General features: G+C 40.7%; 3 protein-coding genes across 3 annotated transcripts; 2 read left to right on the top strand and 1 right to left on the bottom strand.

The window, feature by feature from the left end:
* Positions 1-12,824: 12,824 nt before the first annotated feature.
* LOC6548362 lies at positions 12,825-14,518 on the bottom strand. Its single transcript, XM_001973929.2, has one exon. The coding sequence runs from the start codon at positions 14,297-14,299 to the stop codon at positions 12,917-12,919; it is 1,383 nt and encodes a 460-aa protein (XP_001973965.1). The 5' UTR covers positions 14,300-14,518; the 3' UTR covers positions 12,825-12,916.
* A 4,890-nt stretch (positions 14,519-19,408) lies between these two features.
* LOC6548361 lies at positions 19,409-20,180 on the top strand. The gene has a single exon (XM_001973928.2). It carries the CDS (start codon positions 19,518-19,520, stop codon positions 20,178-20,180), a length of 663 nt encoding a protein of 220 aa, XP_001973964.1. The 5' UTR covers positions 19,409-19,517.
* Positions 20,181-23,634: 3,454 nt separating this feature from the next.
* LOC6548360 lies at positions 23,635-25,641 on the top strand. Its single transcript, XM_001973927.3, has one exon. The coding sequence runs from the start codon at positions 23,697-23,699 to the stop codon at positions 25,548-25,550; it is 1,854 nt and encodes a 617-aa protein (XP_001973963.1). The 5' UTR covers positions 23,635-23,696; the 3' UTR covers positions 25,551-25,641.
* Positions 25,642-27,156: the final 1,515 nt, after the last annotated feature.

Raw genomic sequence — 27,156 nt, 5'->3', positions numbered from 1 at the left:
CGCGGGATTTATAAGTTTTTTTGGCGTTCTACATATTTTTGACGATTATTTATGGATCTGAGGAGAAAAGATTTCCTGCAACTGCCTGTCCCACGTCTAATCCACATCGTTTATATGTTCCACCGTCTGAACGATTTATCAATAAATACTATGAATAACTAATTGTCAAAGCCATCCATTTAAAGAAAGTGTTTGGACCGGTTTTTTAGTTTGCTTTGTGCTGTCTGAATGAAATGTTTATCGGTCAATTTGATAATGTGCGTCCTACATAACAAATTTATGACGGACTCGCGGCGATAAATATAATAAGATTTAGTTTTGTTTCAGCCCCAAAAAGACGACATATGCCGAAATCCGATGGAAATAGAGGCGGCAAGTCGCCAAGAGATACTTTATAAATAGTGGGTGTCTTGCTCAACCCATTCGATTGACTTGATTGTGATTTACAGCAGTTTGGATATTTATTCAAATTTTCTCCGCAGCATATACATATGACCAATCTGTAGTCGAACCAAAACGATCTGTTCGTGTACGTTTTATTATGTAAAATGCCTTTCACTGTCCGTTGACACAGGCTCATCAGCATTCAAATATGCACCAGTATATATGCGCCGCTATATATCCCATTTCGTCCAGGCTCTATCTCTGTATGGTATCTCTATGCTATCATAGAGGCTCTAGCGATATTTTCCTGATTTCGATTAACTAACTAAGAACTAAGTTCTAGTCTATTGTTTTGACAATCAGAAACCCTGTGCTCTGTTAAAAAATGTATAAATATTTCTGGGTAAAAATGGCATATATACTATATACTATTCCTAATGTCAAGGTTCTAATCCACTAATTCCAGAAATACATAATATATATCTAGGTTTTTTTTTTTTTCCTTTCCTTTTTTTTTTATTTACAAACTGTCTTAAATTTTATAATCTAGCTTATAAAGTGGTAAAATGCCCCAATACGCACGCTAGTAGGGTATGTTCAGATAATTTTCATAAAATAAAAGTATCTATCGCTCTTCTACGACAGTGGGCACAATTTTGTGGTGGGTTATAGGATGTTTCGGCACCACTGTGCTTGCATCGCAGTGCACAGCTTGCTTTCGTTTGTTTTCTCTGGGCCTGGCCGTTCGCTTTTGTTCACGCCTCGCCCTTGCCAGCCCCCAGCCCCCACCGCCCATGGCCCCACCCCCCACCACCCCACTGCAGACACAGACCATCGGCATAGGAGGCATCGATCACTTTTCAATATTTTCCATTTGTTTTTCACTTGTTATTTATTGGTCCAGTCCACGGCGGCGACGTGGAAGCCTCCTTGTCGGGTTTCCCCCGATCTTTCCAGAAGACAAGCACTTGTCTCTGGCTGAGGTTGAATTATTATAGGCTCCCTTATTCCGGCTCGGTGATGATGCCTCATTTCATGGGCTTCATTTCTTCAATTCCTCATTTCTTCATTTGTAGCAAATCTTTTTTGCCGCTTGGCTGCAATTATTAAAAAAATGGCTCCTGTTGTTGCATCTCGTTGCTGTTGCACGTTGTTAATATTTTGTAAATTTATGTTCGATGCAGGAATGCGGACGTTGCTCAAATATAAGCGCCCCCATACACATGCTGCGATGCCTGCAACATGTTGCCGCTGGGTAAGCTGAGTGGCGTCTGCTTCACGAAGTTTTTATTGAAGTATAACATTAAATTTGGCATTTCCACATGAACTCCAGAATTCAGCACATAAAAACCGCAATTTTCAGACGATGGCCGGTCTATTTGAATGTGCCTCGTTTGGGAAAATCACTGAAGTAGAAACGAAAAATCCTGTGGAACCAGCCACACGGCATTTTACTATTAAACTTGACCTCATGCCTACACAAATGAACTCGTAGTTATCCTCATGAGCCCCTGAACCTAATTTTCAGTGCAGTTATCGCAAGATTGTTGATTAATTTGTATATTTATTTTTAAATAGTTCCAGATTAGAATATAGTTCCAAATAGCGATACCTAAGTACTTGGGTTCGCTTCAAAGTCGACATTTATACAGTTAACACCACGTTGTTCGCGATCTACAGTCAGCTATCTACACATCCATCAGCTGTCCATCCAACGAAGCTCATGTAAACTTAAAACGCACTGACAGTCGAACACGCCAAGAGCACTTCCCACATAACACATGTTACCATTCTATTTGAATTTCGGAAAGCGCGCCGAAAACCAAGGCACTAAAATAAATATCATGCCAATTTAACATAATGATTTATTAGTTTATTTATCTTCCAAATATTTTCCTCCTTAGCGGAGATCTTTCACAACAGAGAAGAACCAACCCACGCACCGCACGCAGGTCGGCGAGGGGCCTGCGGCGCAGCAAATCCGCGGTGTCAACGGAAAATGTCTTCGAACCGTTTGGCCGGAATGTGATGATGATGCAGCTGCTGGATGCCACTGACTGGGGGACTGGGAGACTGGGGTGCAATTTATGAAGGCGCGGACAGAGATATTGACGAATGCCGTTGGTCCCGGATCCCGGATCCCGGGTCCCGAACTCGAACTCGAACCCGAACCCGGACCAAAATGCGGAAATTCGGTGACGTGGGCGTACTCCTTGGGCATTTCTTCTCGGCCAAGAGTTATGTTAATTGTTGGCGCGTCAATTTGAATCACGACTTACACTTGTCTCACTCGCATGCGTTTCATTAATTTACGGCTTGTCGGGTGAGAATCGCAATTATCATTTTTTATTATGATTTAATAGCAGCGCGGACGAAAAAAACGCAGTAAGTAGCTAAACGAAATTCGCAAATATATTTGTATAATTTTTATAAATTTTCACGCCTCAGCGGCAAATATTTTATGATGATGGAAGCGTTCTTTTCTCTCATTCGTAATTGCTGACGCTAAGAACAACAAGCTAATTAATTTGGCTAAATGAATTCTCTTAATGGGGTACAACATGTTAAATGGGATTCTCGGCACTCCTCTCAAATTGGCTCGTCAAAAAGATGAAAATACAGCTAAGGAAGAAAAATCGGAAGGGAATGAGTCGTAAGTAAGATGCCCAGTGCATATGAAAATATTATTTTTATAAACGCGACATATGCATCTACATCGACATTTGAGTTTGTCACAAAATCTGTCAAAATGACAACTGCCAAATAACTGCAGCATAAAACAATCGAAATCGGACCACAAAGTCTACCAAAAAGCTGTCTCTAATTAGAAATGGATCGAGAAATCCACAATTCAAAAGCCATTTCCACTCGGGTAATTCTTCTTTTTGTTTGCTTGCTGGCAGACAATTTTCAAAATATCATGTGTCAAATTTCTGCAGCAGAATGTAACTCATATTTACCACGACTTATTCGAATGTGTAGCCTGAGGCTCGAAAGGGGGTATGTGCGACTCAATTTGGGACTGGGACTGTGGTGTTTGGAAGGACAGTTAGGCCTGTCATTTATTTAGTGCTGACAATTTTTGACGCAGCTGGAAAGTCTGCAAACATATTTTTTTCGTTCTAAAACAATTCGTTGTTTGTCACATCGAGAGCCTTTCACGACACTTCATTACTTACCCCTTACATGCCAACTACGCTCATTAACTTGACGGTCTATAATTTGACATTTCATTTTGGGTTTTGTATTTCCCACTCGCAAAGTAAAAGGGTATGTTATATTTGTTGCTCACCATCCAACTGGCAGCTCAAAGCTTTTCTGTCCCCATAAAGCATAAATAATTTCAACAGTCGATCCAGCTGTGTCCGTCCGATAATCTGTCTTTATATAAAATATTAGAGTGTTTAAATATATATAATATATAACATATATACTAATATATATATATAATATATATTATTTATAAAATATTATTAATAAATATTAGTTTGATATTCAAATGTCAATATAAGAAAAGCATTCTGGTCAAGCCCTCCCTTACGCCTACATATTGGCGCTCGAAAGTAATCTCGAAAACAAAAGCTGTCCTAATGGTAAATCTGCGTCTCCCCGAACTTACTAAAGCCCTGAAAACTGTTATCAATAAAAGCCAAGAAAACCAGTTGATCCAAGCTATTCAGCCACCTAGCACTAAGTGCCAAGAATCGATGTGAGTATAATAATCAAACCGAATCTATGTGTAAAAACAAGAGATCCATTAAATAGCGGTATGCATTTTACCTTAACTTTCTGTGCAAAAAGTATACCTGTATCCCGCCCGATTTCTTTTGCCAATTCCAGCTAGCCACCGCCGTTGATTCTGAAACATTCCAACCCGGTTACTCTGGAGTGGATCTTTTGGACTTCGGACGGTCGGCACATGTTTGCTTGGATGGAAGCCCCCGATGTCCTGAAACGCCGACTCCAGTCTCGCTAAATTATACCCCCTTCGATGCCACTGTCCATTATCCTTGCGGCGCATGTTTGTCTTTCCTCATTCTTGCTCTTGTTGTTTTTTTTAGTGAATTTATGTTTTTTATGCCTTCCTTTTCATCTATTTTTCCACATTTTCTGCTGACCACAGAGGGAGGGACCCAGTGGGAAAACTACAGAGCACAGGAGCCGTTGTTTTTGTTGTCCTGTGGCCACTTTTACTACGTTCACAGCTCGACTGCCATGTCCTCCTGGCTCTGAAGTTTTCCACTCAACTCTCTCACATTCCTGTCTATCTGTTGGTTTTCCCAGTTTTCCCAGCTTTCCCAGTCTCACTCTCATTCCGTCTCCGTCTATCGGACGGCGGACATTTTTCTTATTTGCAATAAATTTGGTTATGAATGTTTTCGGTCTGCACCCGTTTCTCTTTCTGGGAATTGTACATAATTTTCACAATTTTGATGTTAACTTGAAAATTTACGATACGTTATTTTGAAATGATGGTTGGCCTGTCCAAGCCAAATATCTGTCTCCTTCGACCTTCCACTATCTGTGTGAACATTTCCGAGTGAATCTGTTCTTTTCCTATCTATCGCCTCGGTCCACCCAACCATGCCAGGCATTAAAAATTCATTTTTACGATTTCAGTCTTGGGATTTAAGCGAAACAGTTTTTATTAAAAAAAGCGAACGGGATTGGTAACAAAGCAAGGATGTTGACTGTCGCCTAATCCAACTAGCTATGGAAGAAAAAATTATGAAAGTAATAATAAATTCGGATTTTCGTTATTCTACGTGTTTGTGAAAATTTGTTTTTAACCTGTCCACGACCATCTAACATTACAACAATACAGTATATGAATAAATATCTTACTCAAGTCCAGTTTTGAACATTGCATTAGAAAAACAAGAGGGAATGCTATAGTCGAGTTCCCCGGCTATTAGATACCCCTTACCCAGCTAGTGGGAGTGCGAGGAGGAAATTTCAAAATTCTTTTAACATATTGATGGAAATCGGCTAAGATAGTGAAATAAGATAAAATCCAAACGTGTGGCATATCTTTTTGGCATATCGATATAAATTGGCAGACCAATAGTAAAATGAAAAAGGCTCAAAACATTTTTAGGATTAACAGTTTTTGGCGGCTTGTGCTCTTTAGAGTGGGCATTCTTGATCTGAACAATGTAGCTTTAACTATAGACTCGAATAGATTCCCTGTAGATACCCTGTGCTTAATAGGGTAGGAAGGGCTTCTTTCTACCTGTTACATACCCTTTTACTGAACGAACGAGTATAAGAACTGTTTATAATCTTGATAGTCAGGCTATACAATTTATCTTTACTCCATATCGATATTTTGCTTGAGTCCAACTAGAAGTCCGCAATCATACCAATTTGGTGTAAGTAAACCGGAAATTGCTGACGATCCAGATATACGTAACGTGATTGCTATGCAGACCGGCCATTCCCAATTTTGCGCGTATAGAAAAGTTTTGCAGCCATTCATAATATTCGCCAAGCCATAAATATAAATATTTATGGATTCGCAATACCATTTTGTACGCCAAATCGTTACAAATCGACGCAAAGTGCTCTAATCTACGTAAATTTCGCCGAGCAGGCAAAGGAAAACTGTCGCACAATTAGGAAAGAAATATGTAACTGTCTAGAATCGAATGCAGGAGTTTTGTTCTGAGCTCCGCAAATGAAATAAACTTAATTTATGAAAACTATTTCAGCAGGACAAGAAAGTCGTCTTGGGTCCACCCAACTGATGGCGACATTCGTCCATTGTCCTGCTCGATGGATAGACACGCGCTCGTCATAATTCCGTATAATCTATGAACGACTTGAGTAAAAACAAAGAAAAGCCAGAACATAAATTTCACTTTTTATGTGCTCCTTCTTTTGCCTGGCCTGGCCATTTTGTCATGGCTCTAGCTTCTGTTTGACCGGCCCTTGCTCCTTCGAGACATTTTACGCGCTGTCATTAGGGGGAATAAAATATGCTACTACTTTCACTTGGCGGGACCTGCGTATTGGTCATGTCCTGCGAAATGTCAAACAAACGAGGCAGCCATCAACTTTATGGAAAATAATAGCCGAAACAAGAAAAGCACACGAAGAGAAGGTCATACACAATGTAATACATAGAGCACAAATCTATAGCCTCAGGTGTTCAAAAGTTACGTGCGTAGCAAATTGGGGAAATTAGAGCGATTTTCCCAAAAAAGGAGGATCAAAAGTGTGAGGACTTTAAAATGAAGTGTTGTTTTGCAGACAGACAAATAAACCTTCAAAAATGTTAATTAAAGAATATCACCAAAATCTTGAATATCTTTGAACGGAGCATTGGATTTAAACAAATGAGATGTAAGTCGATGATTTTTTAAACACTTTTTTAAGGTTTTTTTTGTCCGGGTTTTGTCCGGTCACCAGCTTCATTAGCCATTATTTCCTCGGCGACTATAAAAGATGAGATGCGGATTCTAGTGACGACTGCGGTGTGAAAGTTTTTTTAGAACGTTGACAACCCTATTTTAACGACATACCGCCGAAAACACTTTTGGAAATTTTTTTTTCAGTTTCACCATTTGTCAAGCAAATTTCTATCGTTCAAAAATTGTAACGCCCACAAACCGCTTAAAACTTCCATTCCCACATTTTTAAAAAATTAGCGTATATTTTGTTGTATAATTATTTGTCTTGATACATTTTCACAAACCGGTTAAAACCGTAACGCCCATAACTTTAAAAAATGCTATGATTTGTTTTGTTTTATTAATGGTCTTGACAATTTCTATCGCCATGCCAACAATATTTTGAAATATCTGATAGTCGAGGAAGTCGACTATGGCGTTATGTCCTGTTTTTTAAGGCTGGTAAGGCAATTAAATAATTTAGGAAAACGTTCAAATACAATCAATATGATAATGTCCCTGCATGAAATTGAAAGTATGCAATTAATGCTTGCAAATAAAACTAACTAAAGTTAAGCTCAATTTAATGCAAAGAATTTTACTTTTGTCATGTGAAATTGATTTTCTTTGCAGACTAAACGACACTATTAATCAATATTCATAAATGTGTTTCAAGAAAGAACACTTGCCACTTGCAAACATGCAAAAACGATTCCGCACGGACAACTGCCGCTGTCACTCTGAGCCCTTTTGCCATCCATTAGTATTTGTGACGGCAAGAGCCCCACGTTGATGCAATTTTCGTCTTCTTCCTGCCAAATGTCCAAAAATATCAAGCCAAGACCAATTATGAGTAGAACAATTAATCTCTAATTATGCCTGAATATCTGTCAGGCGAATTATTAGCGAGAATGAAATGAAAATCAACGCGCGGAATCACCGGATCAGCATGGAGGAAAAGAGGGGAGATCGTGCTGACGACCCCACAGATCATATCTTGGGTGCCAACCTCTCTCCGGGACCGCCTGCCTCTGGGGATACTCTGCGATACTCTGGGCCTTGGGCCTTGGGCCTCTTGGGCCACGGATTTGCCTGATGATCGGATTATGACAGCCAACGACACAGCACAAGCAAGAGTTTTCTTTTGGCTGACGATGCCAACAGATGCAACGGATGCCCCGTCCCGATCGCCACTTGTGATTCGGATTATGAGAAAATTCATTAGATAATTTCAGGCCGTGTCGCATCTTGATGGAGAGCTTGTCAGGCGCACTGCCGCACACTCTCCCATCGCACTTATCTGCGGCTAAGTATGCCAATTAGTTAATATTAGCAGCGATTAAAATCGGCTGGGAGCCCGTCGCCTCGTCTCGCTAATGTCAGGAAGTCGCCTGACGTAAGTCGCCGATATTGGATGATGGAGTCGCCTCCAATCGCTGGTAAGCTCATTAAGTGTGCAACACTGTTGTCAGTACTTCCGTTCCTGCGCCGTTCAGAGGCGATTCCGGCTGATGAAGCTGGGAAGACTTTTTGTTCTGCTCCAAGCCGCCACTCGATCGGGTTTTCTTCCTAGCACCTAGTCCACTCGCTTACTACGGTAACTTCTGTCGGCAATGTCCATAGAATTGGGAGCGTAATCCAAACAAGATAGAATCAAAGAGGATTGAACGACATACCCTGGTGCATTAGTATGTTTATAGAAAAATTATAAGTGCCATATTGGAATATTTTGGATAAACTCGAATTAGGAAAGGATACTATCCTGTACAGAAATGCTAAGAAGAACAATTAAAGCCACAATAGATTGAAAAGATTGAATTTACATTTACGCGTAAAGACATTAATACTATTCCCAAATTAAAACAAGAGAATGCCATAGTCGAGGTCCCCGACTATCAGATACCCGTTACTCAGCTAGTGGAAGTGCGAACGAGAAATTTCAGCATTGTCTGGAATATCGGTAGAAATTGGGGAAAAAATAATAAAATTACAATTTTTATAAAAGTGAGGGCAAGAGAGTTTTGTGCGGTTTGTGGGCGTTACAGTGAGCGTTACAGTTTGCAAATCTGTAGAAATTTACAAGATGTATTCAAAAACGAAAAAATATCACATTTTTCAAAATTGTGAGCGTGACAGTTTTGGCACTTTGTGGGCGTAGAAGTGACAACATTTAGAAGAAAACATCCGCTGCGTCTATTTCTCTGGAAGCTGCATGCTTCCTAAGCAAAAAAAGATATACTTTATGTGGTCGGAAAGATTTCCTTCTGCCTGTTACATACTTTTCAACGAATCCAGTATACCCTTTTACTCTACGTGTAACGGGTATAAAAAGCAAATGCTGGAAGTAATACTACTTAATGGTACCTCGATTCGCAAATATTTTAATGGATATTAATACTTTCTTGTGTTAATACATTAACATCATATAGAAACAGCGCTGCTCTAGTCTGAAAATCTCTAAGTCCATGAAATTCACAAACTTTTGATAAGTATGGCATTTAGATCGTGAAATTGGAGTTTAATGATAATTAAGCACTTGTCAGTGAAACTAGGCTACCTATAATTACAAAAACATTATTTTTTTCGCTTTTTCACAAGTAAAATGATTTGAAGGCTTAAATAAATTAAATAGCTGAGCCAGCAGTCAGCAACAAAATAATGGATCAGACATAAAAATAAGAAAATAAATACAAAAACATTTATTAAAAAGGACCAAGCCCGTACAGAATTTTATCTGAACAACATTTTATATTTTGAGGACGGAACTTTGAGAATTTTAACAAGTTCTATAGCGGAATCAATCACTTTGTCATCCTCAGCTTCGGCAGCGAAGTACATTGCGTTATGATTTATTATTTTAAAGTTAAGTCGCAGAATGGTCCCACTGTCGTATCATTAAATTTGGAATCTTTAAGTTTGTAGACTAACTGTGGATGCAAAAACTAGGATATGTACCTTACTGCAAAATTTCATTTAGTTTCTATCAAGGAATTTCGTCATTAGGTGTTTACGAGGGATATCTGTTTGAACAGTCACTCCAGCTAAGCATTAGATCAGTGCTCTGAATGTTTTTAATTTTTACTTAGTGATTTTAAATAATTAATTTGAATTAATGAATTTTAATCTACATCCCGGTTTGCAAGTTCGTACATTCATAATTTGTAAGCACTGGATAATCACGTGTGCATTTAATATTTCACCTATTTCACTACAAAAATATTAAAGTATAAATACAATAAATATTTTTAATATTTAATATTTTAATATATAAATTATAAATTATAAATAGTTATATAACAAAGTTTGGAAGGTGGGGTAAGGACCTGTCCGGTAAGGAGCTCAAACCGAAAATCTATTTATTTCATATCGCCTGACAGATGGTTTTTTTGTAGTCCAAAATTTTAATTAGGAAATATTTGACTAGAAGAGTATTTACAGGACTTTTGTCACCTATTTCTACGCTCTAAAATATATGCATCTATTTCATATATAGCTGGGTCGATCGGTATTATTATTGTGATCTATTCTGGGAGTCTCTGAATTTTTATTTAATTTATCGTAGTTTTTAGGAACGCCTTCGCACTTGTACGAGTATACTAGAAAATATTTCCGAAGTGTATCAAATCAACTTCAAAGACGAATGCTAGGCAAGCAACGGACTCAAATAAAGATGCAAATGAATCCGAGCTGGACTGCAATAAAAAACCCTCACACCGAATGACTGACTCGAATGCCAACACGTAGACAAACAATGCAGCCAAAGGATGTGGGAGAGTGACTGGACTGCGGAGTGCGGACTTCAGAGGACTTCAGAGTCCTGCGATCAAGGCAGACAAGTGGAGTCCATTAAAACACTAACGTCACGTCAGGCGCCGAGTGATGGATGTGACCCAAGGACGAAGACGAGAGTGCAGCAAGAACGTCCAAACGTCCAAAAACGGGAGCCGAAAGGATAACAGGTCCTGACGGCTACTGGATAGTACTTGGATGAATACCAATCAGAGAAACAATTGGCAAGCCGTCGTCCTCCGGCCAGCGAACAGGATGTGATGGCAATTTAAGGCAGACGGCAGACGGCAGACAGCAGACAGTCGCTCAAAATGGAGTTTCTCCGGGCCCCATCTGGCCTTCGCCATGGTGCGAGGGGGCGTGGCAAGCGCACCGCCTCCGGGCCAGCAACTGCAGCATGTCCTGGCCAATTGTCCGGGCTGGGGGTGTGCGTGAGGCCGGAAGTGAGGAAGTGCGCCCCTTTTGCATCGCCATCATGAAGTCATTCACTCAATTTATCGTTTGATGAATGTCCTGGCAGATAGTCCTGCTACTCCGCTCCCCCCACTCAGCCCTACGGTTTTGGGGCGTTGATGTCGGGACACACACACGTTTAATGGCCATTTGAGCAGTTGATAAACGTTTCGCTCGTTTGCGTTGATGAAATGTTGTCGTTGTCGTTGTCGTTGTCGTTGTCGGTGCTGTCCTTGTTTGGTCCTGCATTGTTTATTTATGCCCGGCATATGGCTCATATGGAGCTCATAGCGCACATCCAGCCCCACATCCCCATCCTCCGCCTGTGGGGGCCGTTTAGTTTTTGCGCTTATTTCTAATTGTTTTTCTTGCTCGCTCGTCATGCGGCGCATTTTGATTTATGGCGCTCTTTTCGGCTTGTTTTCGACGTCCTTTTCTACAGTTTTTGAGTGGAGCCAGCTTCTCGCTGCAATCGGTTGATGGCAATGATACTATTATGATGTCACTGGCTGACAGGCGACACACTCGTTCGCATTCTGGGCCGCGGAGTGGAGTATGGCTTATTGTACGAGCATGGCCTTGTTTTCGCCCAAATAAAGACTTGTTACTTATAGGTGCAGCTCGCCAAGTATTTAGCAGTATGTGTGTACGTATAGGGTATCCAGTTGATTTGAATAAAGCATCCCAAGAGTTTATTTGCTACATTTATTCTTCAAACATTCAAGCATGTTTTTGATGGCCCCACTTTTTGGTGATTACAATCCAACTAGGCACTAATTCTCCCAACAAAAGTGCCATTGTAAATAGAACTGCAAACAAACAGCAGATCGCCACCATTTAACACAAGTTTAGGACTCCACACGGACCACACAAGTAGATGTGCACGAGTATGTAAGTATGCAGACAAATACGAGGGAACAGAAAGCCCAACTAAAAACGGCTATCGGCTTTAAAAGTGTAATAAAAATGCATTTACACCTCAACCAAAAAAGGAACGAAGAAGCAACAAAAGCTTAAAAAGCGAGCCAAAAATATGGAATAGATTGGGAAGGCGCGCCAGCACACAAAAACAAAGAGCAGCAATCCAACACTAATAATTCGCTTTTATTGAGTGTTTCTGGTGCAATAAAAGCATTTCGGTTGGATTTCCCTTTGCTGGTCGTAAAAATTTGGAATTTTATTGGCCAGAGAGCCAGGCGCAATGCAAGATCATTTGGATACGCAGCGAACGGCTTGCTCCGCGTCAAATCTTCTCTCCCCTGCCCCCGCCCTTTAAAGAAACTTAACGAGCCAACAAATTACTACACGTCATAAAACTCAAATCACGAAAATATACCACGAAGCGCTACGGCTGGGCGGTCTAAAAATAATACTCGTAGCTCCCGAAAGGCAGGAGACTTCTTTATTTGGGGCCTCTGCCCCTCGGGTGACATTATCAAAATGATTTAACAGCACAGTTGCGGTGGCATTAGCTTTAGGCAGATTTCCAGTGCCATTTGATGGCGCATTAAATGAACTAGAGAAACTATCGACAACTTTTCAAGTTCGCCATCGTAAAGGTCGTACCGATCGCATGGGTAAGCTTTAACGTCAGACTTGGGATCTTAACTGAAGATGAACTGCGATCTAAACATCACCTAGTTCGTATTTCATTACCTATGCTCCATTATCATTATCATTTCGATATTCTTGATGGACATTTCCAAGTTGCAATGAAAAAATGTGTTTTATGCTTATTTAGTATTGCAGTTTTATAAATCTGTATTATTTAATTACTTATAGACTATGAGAGTTTATGGACCGCTGACATCCACACATAATTTGTTCTACTATTTTCGTTAGCAAGCAATTTGAAGAATCCACGGTCGGGGATGGCCACTGGGCCACTGGGCCACTGACTAGTTCCTGGATGCCTTCTGACCAAACATGGGCTGCGCCTTTGCAGCTGCGCTATCGTCACCCATGGTAATCACAGTGATCACCGATGACCGCTCCTTGGCAGACTGCATCAGCTGCTCTATGGTGTCGCGCCGGTAGCGACGGATAGTTCCCTGTGTCACCTGACCCTTTCCATCCATGCGCATCTGTTGGGGATGGCGGCGCAGCCAGGTCCATGGCTTTTCCCGATTAAACGGTTCGTGCAAGAGCACCGGGAGCGGATCGCCATAGTACATTCGCTTCGTGGTCCGCCTAGGAACTGCCTCACCATCACTTGCTTTCTTTCGCTTCCTCGAGCCGCGAGCCGAGCGGCTCTTGAGCACGGCTTTCGATGCAGAAGCCTTCACCCTTTCATAGTACGAATCGGCAATTTCGGTGGCGATGCTGGTACGACTTGGGGCCTGTTTTGGATTGGTGACCGTGCCATCCAATTTGAGCTCTTTGATGGCAGTTATTAGTTTCTCGGTATCGCGCGTCAGATAAGTCTTATCATTTACCTGGAAAAGCATTTTGGCGAGCCGCCTGGTGCGTTCTAAGGGTAATGAATCCTCAAGCGCCCAATTTCCGGGCGTGTACATGGCATCTAGGCCAGCGGATTCCAGACTTGCCCCGAAAACGTATCCAGGATCTTCGGTCGAGCGACGTTCCAGGCCGGTGTTAAGATGGCTTCTCTTCTCTGAGGCCTTCGCTTCCGAGTTCCTCAATCGCCTCCTGCCGTTTTGAAAAGCGACGGAGTCGCGATCGATGCCAGCTCTACGCGCTCTGGAATCCCTTTTAATTGACCCACGTGGGCTGCTGAAGCCTGCGTCCATTGGACTGAGCTCCCTGGGTGCAGATTGCTTCAAAACAGTTTGCACGGCGCGCATTAGTAGCTGCAGGGAGTCTTCGCTGAAGCGGCTCCTAACGTTCCCATGAGTATCGAAAATTCTCATAAAATCCTCACAGGCACTGCAGTTCACATATGGAACTCTACAAGAGGGACCCACGGTCTCGGCGGGATAAAGGATCGCTGCAAAGTTCTGGAGGGTCAGTGTGTGCAAAAAGTCGGACACCAAATCCGGCGGACGATTAAGGGCCGTGGCCAGCGACAGAATAATGCGCTGGTTGGTGGAGAACCAACGCTCCCTGTGCGACTTCTGAGGACATTGACACCCCAGCTCCATCAGGACCGACATGCGTTTCTGCTCCTCCGAGTCATCGTTCAGTTGCTTGAATGGGTTCTTCGCGGAGTTTCCCGCCGGAGGCTTTCGCGAAGAGCGACAAGAGCAGGGAGCTAATCGCTGAAGGCAAGAGCCGCTGCCGAGAAGATTGCCCGCGAAGATTCCATTCCTCAGGCTGAGCATTTTTGCAATTACGGGCTTAGTTCAAAATATATTTTCCCCAATTCAAATAGAACTGTCATGTGAAATTTGTAAAAGACGTCTCAGCGCGCTTCGTCACCCTGAAAATCAATCGGATATTTCCCAGCTCCTAAATTGGCAGGAATTGGTCCACCTAGCAGAGTACCTCGTTCCGGAGTAAGGAATGCCTTCTCTTGTCCAGCAAAACCAGCATGGAATCGGAATCCCGAGGGTTTTGGGAACTTGCATAAATTTGAAAGACAGAAGAGTAGAGAGATCGCGATTAGAATCTTCTGTTACCAACTATAATATTTGTTACTAAAGGTTATGTAAAGAAACGTTAAATGTTTATTAATTTGGTTTTGCGCTTACATTGTTTACATTTTAAAGGTAAATATTTTATTGAACATATGGATTTAAATAAATCCTTAACTATATTTTAGCTTCTTGCCTTTTCAGATTCATTTTTATAATTGCATAGTTGCACAATTTCGATCTTTGTCGTGCCCATTTTGTGAAATTAGGAATCCAAAATAAGGCAAACTCATTATTCCTTAAGCATCAATTGCTTTCAATTGCTTATAATTTTCAATCACCAAAATATATATTTTACAGCACTTTTTATATTGATAAAAATGTATAAATAAAATATTATTACTGATATAGATTTACTTTCTGGGACTACTTGATCCACCCAATTTCCTTTTTTATTCTCACCTTGAAATGAACTATTGCACATGCACATGCACATGTATGCATGCGTAAGTGCCGAATGGACGAATAAGAGCATAAGGTCAACGAAGGCAGAAGGGAGAACTGTGAAATAACCGTCAACTTGAAGATTGCAAAAATTAAGCTGGACTCTAAATGACAATACACCTCCCCGTTTTCCATTGCACTTCACTTTGGCACCAACAACAATTAACCCTCGCACACTCATTTCACGAAGGCAAGAACAAAGAAAGCGCAAAAAGTCAAACAAATAATGGTGGAAAAAGAAGCAAAACTTAATCTAGCCCAATTCTATTGGGTGCGAGAGCGAGACCGCGTTGTGCGCCGCTGCCTGACAGAAGGGAAAGACAAGACAGATCAAAAGAGCGAACGAGGGAGAGCCACGCAAACGATGTTGCTGTTTAAGGGGAAAAGCGGGGCGATAGGAACGGCTGAAATGAAACCGCAGCTGTCTCTGCAAAAGGGGAAATAAAGAGAAATATCTAATGTGGATTTCGCTCTTTTGCTCTCTCTCTCTCTCTCCTTCTGATTGGAAGCAGCGCTGCACGAGCACGAGAGAGCGTTCACTGGGAGAGACACAAACGCAAACAAACCACACGCCTGCAAACAGCGCTGCATGTGCTGAATTTACCGGCACTTCTTCGACGACGTCATCGGTATCGGTAGAGGCGTCGACGCACGACTTCCGCAGCACCCCGTCCCGCACAAGTCACAATAATCAAACCCCAGTAGCTTGTGTCGGTAGGGATTGCAAAGCAACGCAGTTCAACGAAAATCTGTGGGCCAGGGGAATCCGAAATCGTATTCACGTGTACAGATGGTTATGATATGTATTACAATTGGAGTCGGGGACGATCAGCTGGTTAAAGACAAAACTTGTCCAATTTGATGCACGGGGAAGCACTTGATCCGCAGATAAGACTTCATAGGCGCAAGCACGGCAATGAGAGACTTGGGTAAAGTTCACGCCCACACTTTGAAAAATGTTTGATTTTAATTTCATTTTAGTATTTGTCTTTCTTGTTCCTATCGATATGCCGAAAAAGACTTGCAACTTCTTCCACGTATTGACACTAGCTGAGTAACAGATTTCTGAAATTCAATTACATGATACATCCCACTCTAATAGATACTAATAAAGCTTGCAAGAAAAGAGAAAGGAAAAAGAAGTGACGAATATGTAACATTTCTATAGGTATTACTAATGGTGTCGTCCAGAAACAGTAACCGTCCAGTTATTATCTTTAGAACTAGCAAAAATAAACTTTAAAATATATTTGCAAAGCGGTTATTATTATTTGTTATTATTAATGTGATATATTCCAACTCGACTTTAAACTAAGTGGACTTTAAAAATTGTCCATTAACTCAATCCTATTTTTGACAGTTTTAGTTTTATGTAAATGGAAAAGAATTGATAAATTAAAATATATTATTTCCATCCAAGAGAGAATGGTATTTTCGAGTTCCACGACTATTAAATACCCGTTACTCAGCTAGTGGCAAAACAAATAAAAGAAATGATCAAAACGTTCAAGAGCGTGGGTAATAGGCGGCTAGTAGGCGTGGCCAACATTTTTTGTACCATATCAATAGAAATAGGAAAGACAAATAATAATATGGAATCAAGGGTCAACAACCTTGCGCTGCGTCTATGTTTCTGGGATCTGCATGCTGAATCTCAACATTCTAGCTTTTGTAGTTCGTGAGATCGATGCGTTCATACGGACATAAAGACATGGCCAGTTCGACTCGGCTGTTGAGTATTATATAATATACCATATAAAAGGTCGGAAACGCTTCCTTCTGCCTGTTACATACTTTTCAACGAATCTAGTATATCATTTTACTCTACGAGAAAAAGAGAATATAGTTTTATATGCTTACTATATAAAAAGAATTCTATACTTCTTGGTCCAAGTATTTTTAATTATAGACTGTACTATTAGTTACAATGTATATACGAGACTACGATTTAGGTAGATCTAAATATTAGTTGGGGTTGTCTGTATTAGAGAGAAGAAGGAAAAATAAGAAGCTTTACAAACAGATAACCCACAATTCTGGGGTATGGTTATTTTAAAACTTGTATAAATTTTAACATTTTTCTCGTATCCTGTTTATATCCTGTTTGTTTTCACTTTGATTTCACAACACCAAACAGACCCCTGATAAGGAAAGTGCAAACGGCACGCTTCGTTCCAAAATATTTTATCATTAGGCCAACAGGTAGATCACAGTTCATTAGGGAATAGCTCATTGCATTTTATGGGGTCAAGATTGAGATAAGCCTTTGATCTGGAGCGTTTCCGAGATTGCACTTCGCGGTTCGCGGATGATTAACACCTTGGGAATGCCCTCGCAGGCATCGAGGATTATAAGAGCGGGAAGGGCAGTACAGTACTGCGTACTATGGGCACGCAGATTCATAAGATCGCACCTGAGCTCGGTAGACTCCGCCGGTTCAAAGGGATGCCGCCGCCACTACAGGCAAACAAACAAACAAATTAGGAACTCGTTCGATTGCTAGAATTATGATGGGAACCAATCAGCAATGGCACCGTTCCGCCGTTTGAAGTTCCTTTGACCTGGCCTCGGAAGCAGCCGCCTTTAATCTCCGATCCGGCTAATGGCCCACAATGGGCCTAGGTGAAAGACACTTCCGTGTCGGCCTTTCTGTTGCTCATTGTGGGTGGCAACCACTGCTGCCGAAGCCGCAATCACGCAATCACAATCTCAAGCACTCCACGCACCACACAGCAATTGGCGCCTACAAGTATAACTTATATGTATTTGTATCAGCTAATTTTTAATATTTTATGGACTCTTGGCCTGCAAAACGCTTTGAACTCGCCTTGATTCGGATCCCCCTGCGCTCTGGAGCTGAGATATTTATGTGTATGGAGGAGTACCTAGCCCATAAATTGCACGAAATTATGCGTAAATAAAGCAAAGCCGTCTGTTCGGGGTCCGCCGACCGTTTGATGTTGTTCGGCTTTTGTGACTCGGATGGTGGGGTCAAGGGGCAAACTAAATCATATATTTCCTCAGAAATCGAAAAACACATTTTATAAATAAAATTCTGGATGGGCTTGCCCATCTGAATTGGTTATGTGTAAATTCATCTTCGTTCTGAGGAGATTCGTTGAAAAGTAGGTAACAGGTAGAAGAAAGCGTTTCCTACCCGATAAAGTGAATATATTCTAGGTCAGGATTACAAGCCGTCTATCCTCTGTTCGTTCGGGCGCAGAGATCTCGGGAACTATTAAAGATCGAAACTGGATACCAAGAATGGAGATTGAAGAGGCGTATCGCAGCGCAAGTTTGTTTCAGTAGACCCCCAAGCCACAAAAAGCGGCCAAAATTGATACCCCTCACTCGTAGAGTGAAAGGGTATGCCAGGTGAGTAATGTTTATCTGATAGACCAGAAAGTCGACTATAGCGTCCTCTCTTGTTTTTAATTTTTTTTGTCTTTTAATCATTTTTAAAAAAGATATGTTCATATGTAAGAGGGTATTTAAAAATTATTAATTTACAAGTTATATGTAAAACTCTGTACCGACCATATAAAGTATATATATTCTTATTCAGGTTATTTCAGAACGTTGCCAGCTCCAACGCCTACAAACCGCCCAAAACTGACACGCCTACACTTTTGAAAAATGTTTTGATATTTTTTATTAGTCTTGTAAATTTCTACCGATTTTCCCAAAATCTTTTTGCCACCCAAATCTACTTTTTGCCAAATCTACTGCCCAAAACTGTCACGCCCAAACTTTTGAAAAAATTTTTTAAATTTTTGTATGCATATTTTTTATTAGTCATCATTAGTCATTTTTATGGGAATGCCAAAAACATTTTAGCAACGCCTTTTCTGACGCCCGAAAACCGCTCAATACTGCCATGCCCACACTTTGTATTTTAATATTTTTATCGCCTATTTCAATCGATTTGACAAAAAACAAGATAGAATGCTTTAGTCGAGTTCCCTGACTATCAGATATCCGTTACACAGCTAGTGAAAGTGCGAACGATAAGTTTCAACACTTCTTCGGTAGAAATTTAAAAAAAATAAAAACATGACAAAATTTTAAAACTATTTAAAAAGTGTGAAAGTTTTTCGTGGGCGTGGCAACAGCATTTAACTGCCTCTATATCTCTGGAAACTTATCTCAACTTTCTAGCTTCTATAGTTCCTGAGATCTCGGCCTTCATACGGACGGACAGACGGACATGGCCATATCGACTCGGCTTTTGATCCTAATCATGAATTTGTATGCTTTTTATAGTTGGAAACGCTTCTTTCTACCTGTTACATCGTAAAGCTGTTAACATTTTGTATTTATTTTCTCCTTCTGTGTAGGTAATCACATTATCAAGGCAATGCCACTCCTTATCTCTTGTCAAAATTGAACATGACTTCAAATGCTAAAATACTAAAAAAAAAATTGTCAGATTAAATAGAATAAAGAAATTAAAAATAAAGAAATGAACAGGAAAGGCGAAAATACGGAGCACGCAGGGGCCTATTTTTCACGGCACTCAGAAGACCGTTGCTTACCAACATGTCTTGGAGAACCCATCATCGATGCTCTGTCGCGGAAGGCGTTCCATCAAGTTATTGGAATTAATTCAGATCATACCATTCCGGATTATACAAAGAAGTATGACGAAGAGCCCAGGAACACTTTTTGGATATCCGTGAGCGACTATCAGTTGGACAAGGCTTACATGGTCTACCGCTTCTTTCACGATATCGGTGGCATTGTTGCCCAAAGCTTGACGAAAACTAATCGCATGTACCTGAGGTACTTCAGCATGGAGGATTCCCAAATCGCGCTGAGCTACGATGGCCAAAAAATTGGATATGGCGGTGATATTCGCGTCAAAGTCAGGGCTGAGAACCACGTTACCGAAAATTCCGTCACTGAATTTCGGGAGCAGTGCTCAGAGTGTAATGGCAATCCCACTGACAATAAAACCACAGAGACGGCCATCGTCTATGTCGAGGATAATAAGGACGAGAAGTTAATTTGTGATCAACTAAAGATGGGAAACCAAGGCGAAAATAAGTCTAAAGGCACAAATGAAAAAGTCTGCTTATCACAATGGTTTAAAGAAAAACTATCTTATGTGTTCTACTTTTATTAAATTCTAACACCAGTTTTTTCAAGGATTTGTTTGAAGTTCTGTTACTACCAAACCTCTTGAGACAACGATTGGTTTTTAGTTGATTTCGTCAAAAACTAATTTATTTTAATACCCTAATGCAAGTCTAAGAAAAATGGCAATATTATCATAGCTGATATCTGCCTTTAAAGTTTTCAAATCGAATATACATTAATAAGATTATGCGTTTGCTAGTGGTTAGGCAATTTTCGACTTTAAATTAGGAAAATAGATAACGCTATTGTCGGGTTTCTTGACTATAAGATACCCGTTACTCAGCGAGTGGGCATATCGATAGAATTTGGCACAAAGATAATAGAATGAAAAATAATTTGAAAAATTTGTAAAAGTGTGTGCTTGGGAGTTTTGTGTGGCTTGTGGAACTTGGAACTAAATGGAACTTGGATAGACAAAGAATAAAATACAATTTGAACACATTTTTCAAAAGTGTGGGCGTGACAGTTTTAAGTGGTTTGTTGGCGTTAGGGTGGGCGTGGCAGGATCAGGAAACTTGCGCCTATATGTCTATATGTCTGCAATCTGCATGTCTTAACCTTTATATTTCCTCAGATCTCGACGTTCATACCAGATCGACTCGGCTATTGATCCTGATCAAGAATATGTATACTTTATTAGGTCGGAAACGCTTCCTTCTACCTGTAACCTACTCTTCAACGAATCATTATACCCTTTGCTCCACGACTAAGGGGTATAAAAATTTCCATGCAAGAGGACAATCCCGGGTTGGAACCCAGGGAATTATTTATTGAATTAGCTTAAGATTTTTAATGAGCTCTGGTTTTCCCTTTACTTACCACGATATATATATATTTTTGTGCGTATGTGTGTATATACATACATACGCGTATATAAATAAGATTAGCAACGTAAGAACTATTTTCTTGTTCAAGAACTTTTCAGTGCACTTGTGCTACACGTAATACACTTTGAATACACGTAAAGTAAATACCAGTAAATGTTACACACTCATCCAACAACAATGTTCAATGCCGATAAATTAAATTTGCATTGTTCACAAACGCATTTCTGGGATGGACCGCGAACTCGGACTCTGGGAGCCATTATAGAATTTTTAATTACAATAAATCAATTTAAATAAAATGTAATTTTTCAATTTTATCAAATTGTCATTATGCGTAATTAATTCCTATGCACAAATGCATTTTAGTATAACAACGCGCAGCACGCCTAAACTAGCGCCGTCGCCCTCTACCGCCAAGGGGTGGAACTACGGCCCTACACGATAGTCGTCAGTCCCGATTTGCCACCATTTTTGAGGTGGTACGCGACGTGGCACTGTGTGTGCATTTGTTTTGTCAAAAATAATGCTGCTTAATTATTATATTTGTAATTTATTTGCCCCGCAGTTATCGGATCCAAATGCTAAAAAGTATGCGCGGTGCTTTAATGCCACATTAATCCCGCACAACAAACAGACCAACAAAGCCTGATACAAAGCAACAACAACTACGACGCCGCCGCAACAAACGCACTCAAAATGGGAATGACAGTAATAAACAACAAAAGCAATTCAAATGCAGCGCATAGAATGCATAATTAATTTTTATTTTGATGACAACGTCAACGCACCATCACCATCACCATCACCAACCAGTCCAGTCCAGCCCGTCGCCCTTTTTCACAAAACAATCCGTGGTGTGCTTTTTGGCATGTCCACTGCAATTATCCTGTATTGGACTTATGTATTTACATATATGTGAATTGGAATGCTCAAATAAGCCCAGGTAGTTATGTAATATATATGCCACTGAAATGAGCGACAATTTTGATCAAAGTTGAAGTGGTTAACTCTAAGCATACAATATTTTATTGGGTTTATATGAATTATATTTTAAATGTTTAAAGTATTAACGGAATTACTTAAAATGGAATATGAGGTAAGGTAACAAATATAAAAGAACAACAAATAATTATTTGAATACTTACTTTCTAGTAAGCAGAAATAAGTAGACCGTGCGTTACTTCTGACAATCAAATTCGAGGCACAGTTTAAACACTTTTAAACACTTTTTTTGGTAATTTGATTGATGCTGGTACATTTTTTATTGTATTAGTTACGCATTTGCGACAATTTATGTATTATATGTATGTATTATGTATTATAAGTATATCGGTGTAATATCGGTTTTTATTTTCAGTTAAAAATGGTGCTTTAGCCCCAACAAGAGAAACACCATAATTGTCTGAATTATCCGTGGTTTAGAAGTTTTCGATAAATTGAGATTTCAATTGGCACCACGGTCAATGACGTCAGAGAGTCGTGAGCAATAATTGTAACCGACGGTAGGTGACGCTCACAATCTGGGAAACAGGCGTTTTCTGGCTGTTATTTCGAGAAAGACGTACATATATGACCAGCAATTTGTTTAATTCCGCCACGTTGACGCTTCTAACTGCATTTGCCCACACTGTTAACGGGTCGGAAAGCCAGCAAACTGCGTTTGCCCACACTTGACCGCAGAAAGAGGCAGAGACCAGCACAAGTCAGGTTAAACACAAATTAACCTCATTTGACAAAACAAAGCGAACAGCGCTAAAATGGATAATTTGTTAAATAAATTGCTCGATTTTTATTCAAACTATTCAAATATTTGGTTGCTGGTATTTGTAAACTGCCTATTTGCATACGATGATAAATAAAAATGAGAAATTAAACTCTTTTGTTATGCTTTCCATAATCTCTGTTGTTTTGTTTCGGACGTCGATAGATACAAATCCTTTTTATTTGTTTTTTGAAAATGTTGTTTAGTTTTTATGCCTTTTGTTGGTGTTTTTTACATCCCGCGGCGCATTAAGCGCCTGTCGCCAATTACGGCAAACGACCCGAACACCTTTTCCCTCCAAGTTTCACCCCACTACCAATGATATGTGAAAACAAATCCGCTAAAATTATTGCGTTCATTACATTTTAAGCACAGGTGATTAGATTTTATAATTTGCATGGCTAAGCCGAGCCAAAAATGTTCGGCAGTACAGTTGTGCACATTATTTATTTAAAACAATGGCAAAAATTATTTTGAAATTGTATTTGGTTTTTCTTATTTATTAGTGGCTTTATTTTATTTCCCCCTTTTCATTTCAAGCACTATCGATATGCGGGATCAGCGATTGCCTGCAATTTGAGTTTTTATTCTTTGTGTATTTATTCAATTCCATGTTTTCTAATCATTTTTAGCCAGTTTAATTAGTTTCTCCTGCAGAGCTCATGTAGGGAATTTTTAAAACATTTCCTCTTTGGTGCGAGTTCGACATTGTTAATTAAGTGCTCTGAGGATTTTAATTATTTACCACACTAATACTAAACTACTAAGCTAATTTAATTATTTTTTTAATAGTTTACACGCGGTTTCCTGTCCGGAAAGTGACGGCTACAGCAGGCCTGAAAACTAACGTCTTTTTGTCAATCGATATTTATCAATCAAACGTCCCTATCCGGATCGTAACAAACCCGAAGAAATGGCACGGTTGATGTTGCGAATAAAAGTGTCCATGATCCTGATTGGATTATTTTGCACGCTTTACCTTGGGCTCCTGCCCCTATCTGAGTGGTTTGAGAGGAAGGATCTAGTGGCTGCACCCGAGGAAATTGTCTTTGTCAACACATCCGTGTGTCATGTAAGTGGCCCAAGGAATCCGGCGGCGTTTTGCTGTGCGATTGAGCCGATTAACAAGTTGCGGTGTCGCATGCCTCAACTACTAACTGCGGTAACTCAGGACGGTAGCAATTTTCTGGAGGCCAACAAGATTTCGGAGGACTTGAATTGTAGGTATTGGCTGAAATCTAGATACACCCGCATCCACTCAGGGCGGTACACAACGGATGGACGATTTGATCTGAAAAGTGGCGCGAACAGAAAAATTAAGATCGGCACAGGAGAGCAAATAGTTCGAATTAGGTGCTCGGACAAGTTCAATGAAACCAAATACCACGACGTGCATTATTTTTTGCCTCCGCCTGATCGCAAACTGAAGCCGACAGAGAGTCCTGAAAAATTGTCAGTGATGGTGTTGGGCATTGACTCAGTATCGCACATGCATTTTGTGCGATATTTTCCCCTTGTACAGTCCTTTTTAGAAAATCACCCGCACACGATGTTCTTAGGCTATAGTCGAGTGGGCTTGGATGCAAATGCCAATTTGGTGCCGTTTCTGGGTGGCAAAAGCCGGCGAGTAGCGGTATCAGACTTTTTATCCGACGAGAAATTCTCTTTGTGGGAAGGCTTCAAGATGCAAGGCTACAGCACTGCCTATGGCGAGGATAACGCCAAAGGGATCCTCTCCGGAAGGAACGGGGACGAAGAGCTGCCCAAAAATAAAGTCGATTTTGATTTGACTCCTGTACTTGTCGAGATGGATAATCACACGCGTTATAGCATTGACCTGAAGGAGAGGATCCACTGCACGGCAGGACGCAAATTCCAAGAGGTTCTCAGGCACTTCATCCTCCAGCTGGTACCCTATATGCAAGGAATGCTCTTTTTTTCTTTTTTCTGGCAGTCGCAGGGTGTCGAAGAGTACTACGAATACGCTTCGCACCTGGATCTCTCCTATATGATGCTTTTGAAGAAATTGGTGGACGCGGATATTCTAAACAACACCCTGCTGTTTCTGATGTCCGACCACGGCCTGCGAGCTGGAGAATACCGCATGAGCCTTCAGGGCATGAAGGAAGAATCACAGCCCTTAATGGTGGCAATATACCCGGAATGGCTAAAGCGCAAATACCCCCTGGCAGTGGGGAATCTTGAAGGCAACGCACATAGCCTGATCACTCCGTACGATCTGCGCGAGACCCTGGCGGATGTTTTAGTTCTCGGTCAACTGAAGAACGCCAACATAGAGGTCGGCATGAAGAGGCTCCAGTCGCAACCCGCACATAAGTTGCCCAGGGGCATCAGCCTCTTTCTCCCGGTTCCTGACCACAGGACCTGCGAGTTGGCTCACATTCCTCCCCTCTTCTGCTTTTGCCGCGAACTCACCGAAATTCCCACGGACGACGGACTAGTCCTTCGAAGCAGTCGCTTTTTGGTGGAGTCCATCAACCAGCTAATCAAGCCCTTCGGACAGTGCCGCCAGCTGAAGCTCGAAATGGTTCTACTGGCCTACTTCTTGGACCTCGGCGACGAGTCCTTCGTCTACGAGTTGAGGCTGCGGGTGCGGACGACTCCGGGGAGTGGAGTTTTCGAGGCCACCGTTCGGCTCTCTGACGTTCTTCTGTTGACCAGTCCCATTAGTCGGGTCAACCATTACCTAGGGCAGTCCCACTGCGTCGGCGATCCGGGCCTGAAATTATTTTGCTTGTGCGTTTGAGAGGTGTATTTGGTCGACTCATCCAAAATATAGTCACACATTGGCATTTCCGAGCTGGAAACCACAATACCACCAGTCTAGTAAAATGTTTTCAAATGTATGCGAAATAAACGAAAGGTTTCACCATTTATGGGTATATTTCTATTAGTGGGCCTATAGTGTATTTTTGAAAACTTTCGTTGCGAATTCCTTTTGTTTGCTGCCCTAAAACTGAGAATAGGTATGAATCCTTTTATAAACTTAACGTGTGAATTTGATACCTGTAAGGGAAGTTTTGTCAAGGTTCATGCTGCTTCTATATTCGTATTTTAATAGAACTATAGTTTAAGGTCTGAGTACTCACGTGCGGTGTCATTGAATTTAAAAAAAGGATGGAAATAAATTTCATTAATCAAACAGTAAGCCCAAAGACAATGGTCCATAGCCCTTGGGCCCACAGCGGATAATTTGCGTCAAAATGTCGGTTTGTTTGAAGAGCCAGTGGTTCCACAGAGGCTGCTTCGATGAGCGACGTGCAATGGAATTAAAATGAAAATATATTTAAATGCCACATCGCAACCAAAATCCGTAATAATTTGCAATTTATTTGCTGGGAGTAAAGCTTCTATACCCGTGCTGACCTGGAACGGCGTTCACGGGAGTTATAAATTTAAAAAAATAATTAAAAACCATTTGGATGACAAGTCGCTTTCAATTACCGCAAAATGTCCTAAAATGAACGCTTTCCCATTGATTGTTCGCGATTGTTGGCAGGCCTCAGGTTGCACACGAGGTGACTAGCACAATGGGTAAATTGAAATGTTCCGTCCACTGGACGTGATCACCTCCACACCTCAGCCTCTTGGCGGAGAGTGCGTGACTGTTCCATTTGCTTTATATAAATATTTTCGCCCGGGCTGCAGCGGATAATTGGCTTTTTTATTGTTAAATTGAAATCCTGCATGGTTGGTGCCAACGCAGTTGGTACGCTCAAATCTTAAACTGATTTACACTAGAACAATTTAGGCTCACAGATTAAATTGTATACCAATCGGTGAAATTCGGCAGTGTATAAAAAAAGAACTAGTGCCTTTTGTAGAAATGCGTCGACTAGCAGATACCCGTTTCTCAGCCAATAAATTGCAAAATATGCCGCCAATATTGATACAACAGGTGATTTCCTAAACCAGGGCTGTAAAAGGAGCAGAACCAAAACCGGTGCGGTTTTTTATTTCATGAAGGAACCAGAACCGAACCCCAGTTTTTAATTCGAGCTCGGTAAAAGAAATTTGATTACTCTTTTCGTATGGACATTCTCTCAATACTTGGGTACTTTGTGTTATTAGTAACATGTAGCGCATTTTTGCTAAGAGACGAAAAATACCCTATTGGGTTGTTCAATAATATTGTTCACCTATAATTCCCGTCCATTTAACCAATTTTACCCACAACATTTTAAAATATTCATCCAGTTGTAATATACTAGATGCTTGACATTGAATATATACACCACGGTACAGTGTGTATACAGTTTTCTTATAAGGATGATTCCTTATCTTCCTCTTATTTTATTTAGGAATCAATGGAAGCAATAAATACAAGTGTAAGTTTTGCGTTTTCGACATGA

This window comes from Drosophila erecta, unplaced genomic scaffold (assembly GCF_003286155.1).
Source record: "Drosophila erecta strain 14021-0224.00,06,07 unplaced genomic scaffold, DereRS2 tig00000975-arrow-arrow-pilon, whole genome shotgun sequence".
NCBI lineage: Eukaryota > Metazoa > Arthropoda > Insecta > Diptera > Drosophilidae > Drosophila > Drosophila erecta.
The sequence above is the reverse complement of the archived record's forward strand: the minus strand, read 5'-3'. Positions and strand labels throughout refer to the sequence as shown.

Coding starts and splice junctions, on each gene's coding strand:
- LOC6548362 (XM_001973929.2), bottom strand. CDS start 14,299: ATGCTCAGCCTGAGGAATGGAATCTTCGCGGGCAATCTTCTCGGCAGC.
- LOC6548361 (XM_001973928.2), top strand. CDS start 19,518: ATGAACAGGAAAGGCGAAAATACGGAGCACGCAGGGGCCTATTTTTCA.
- LOC6548360 (XM_001973927.3), top strand. CDS start 23,697: ATGGCACGGTTGATGTTGCGAATAAAAGTGTCCATGATCCTGATTGGA.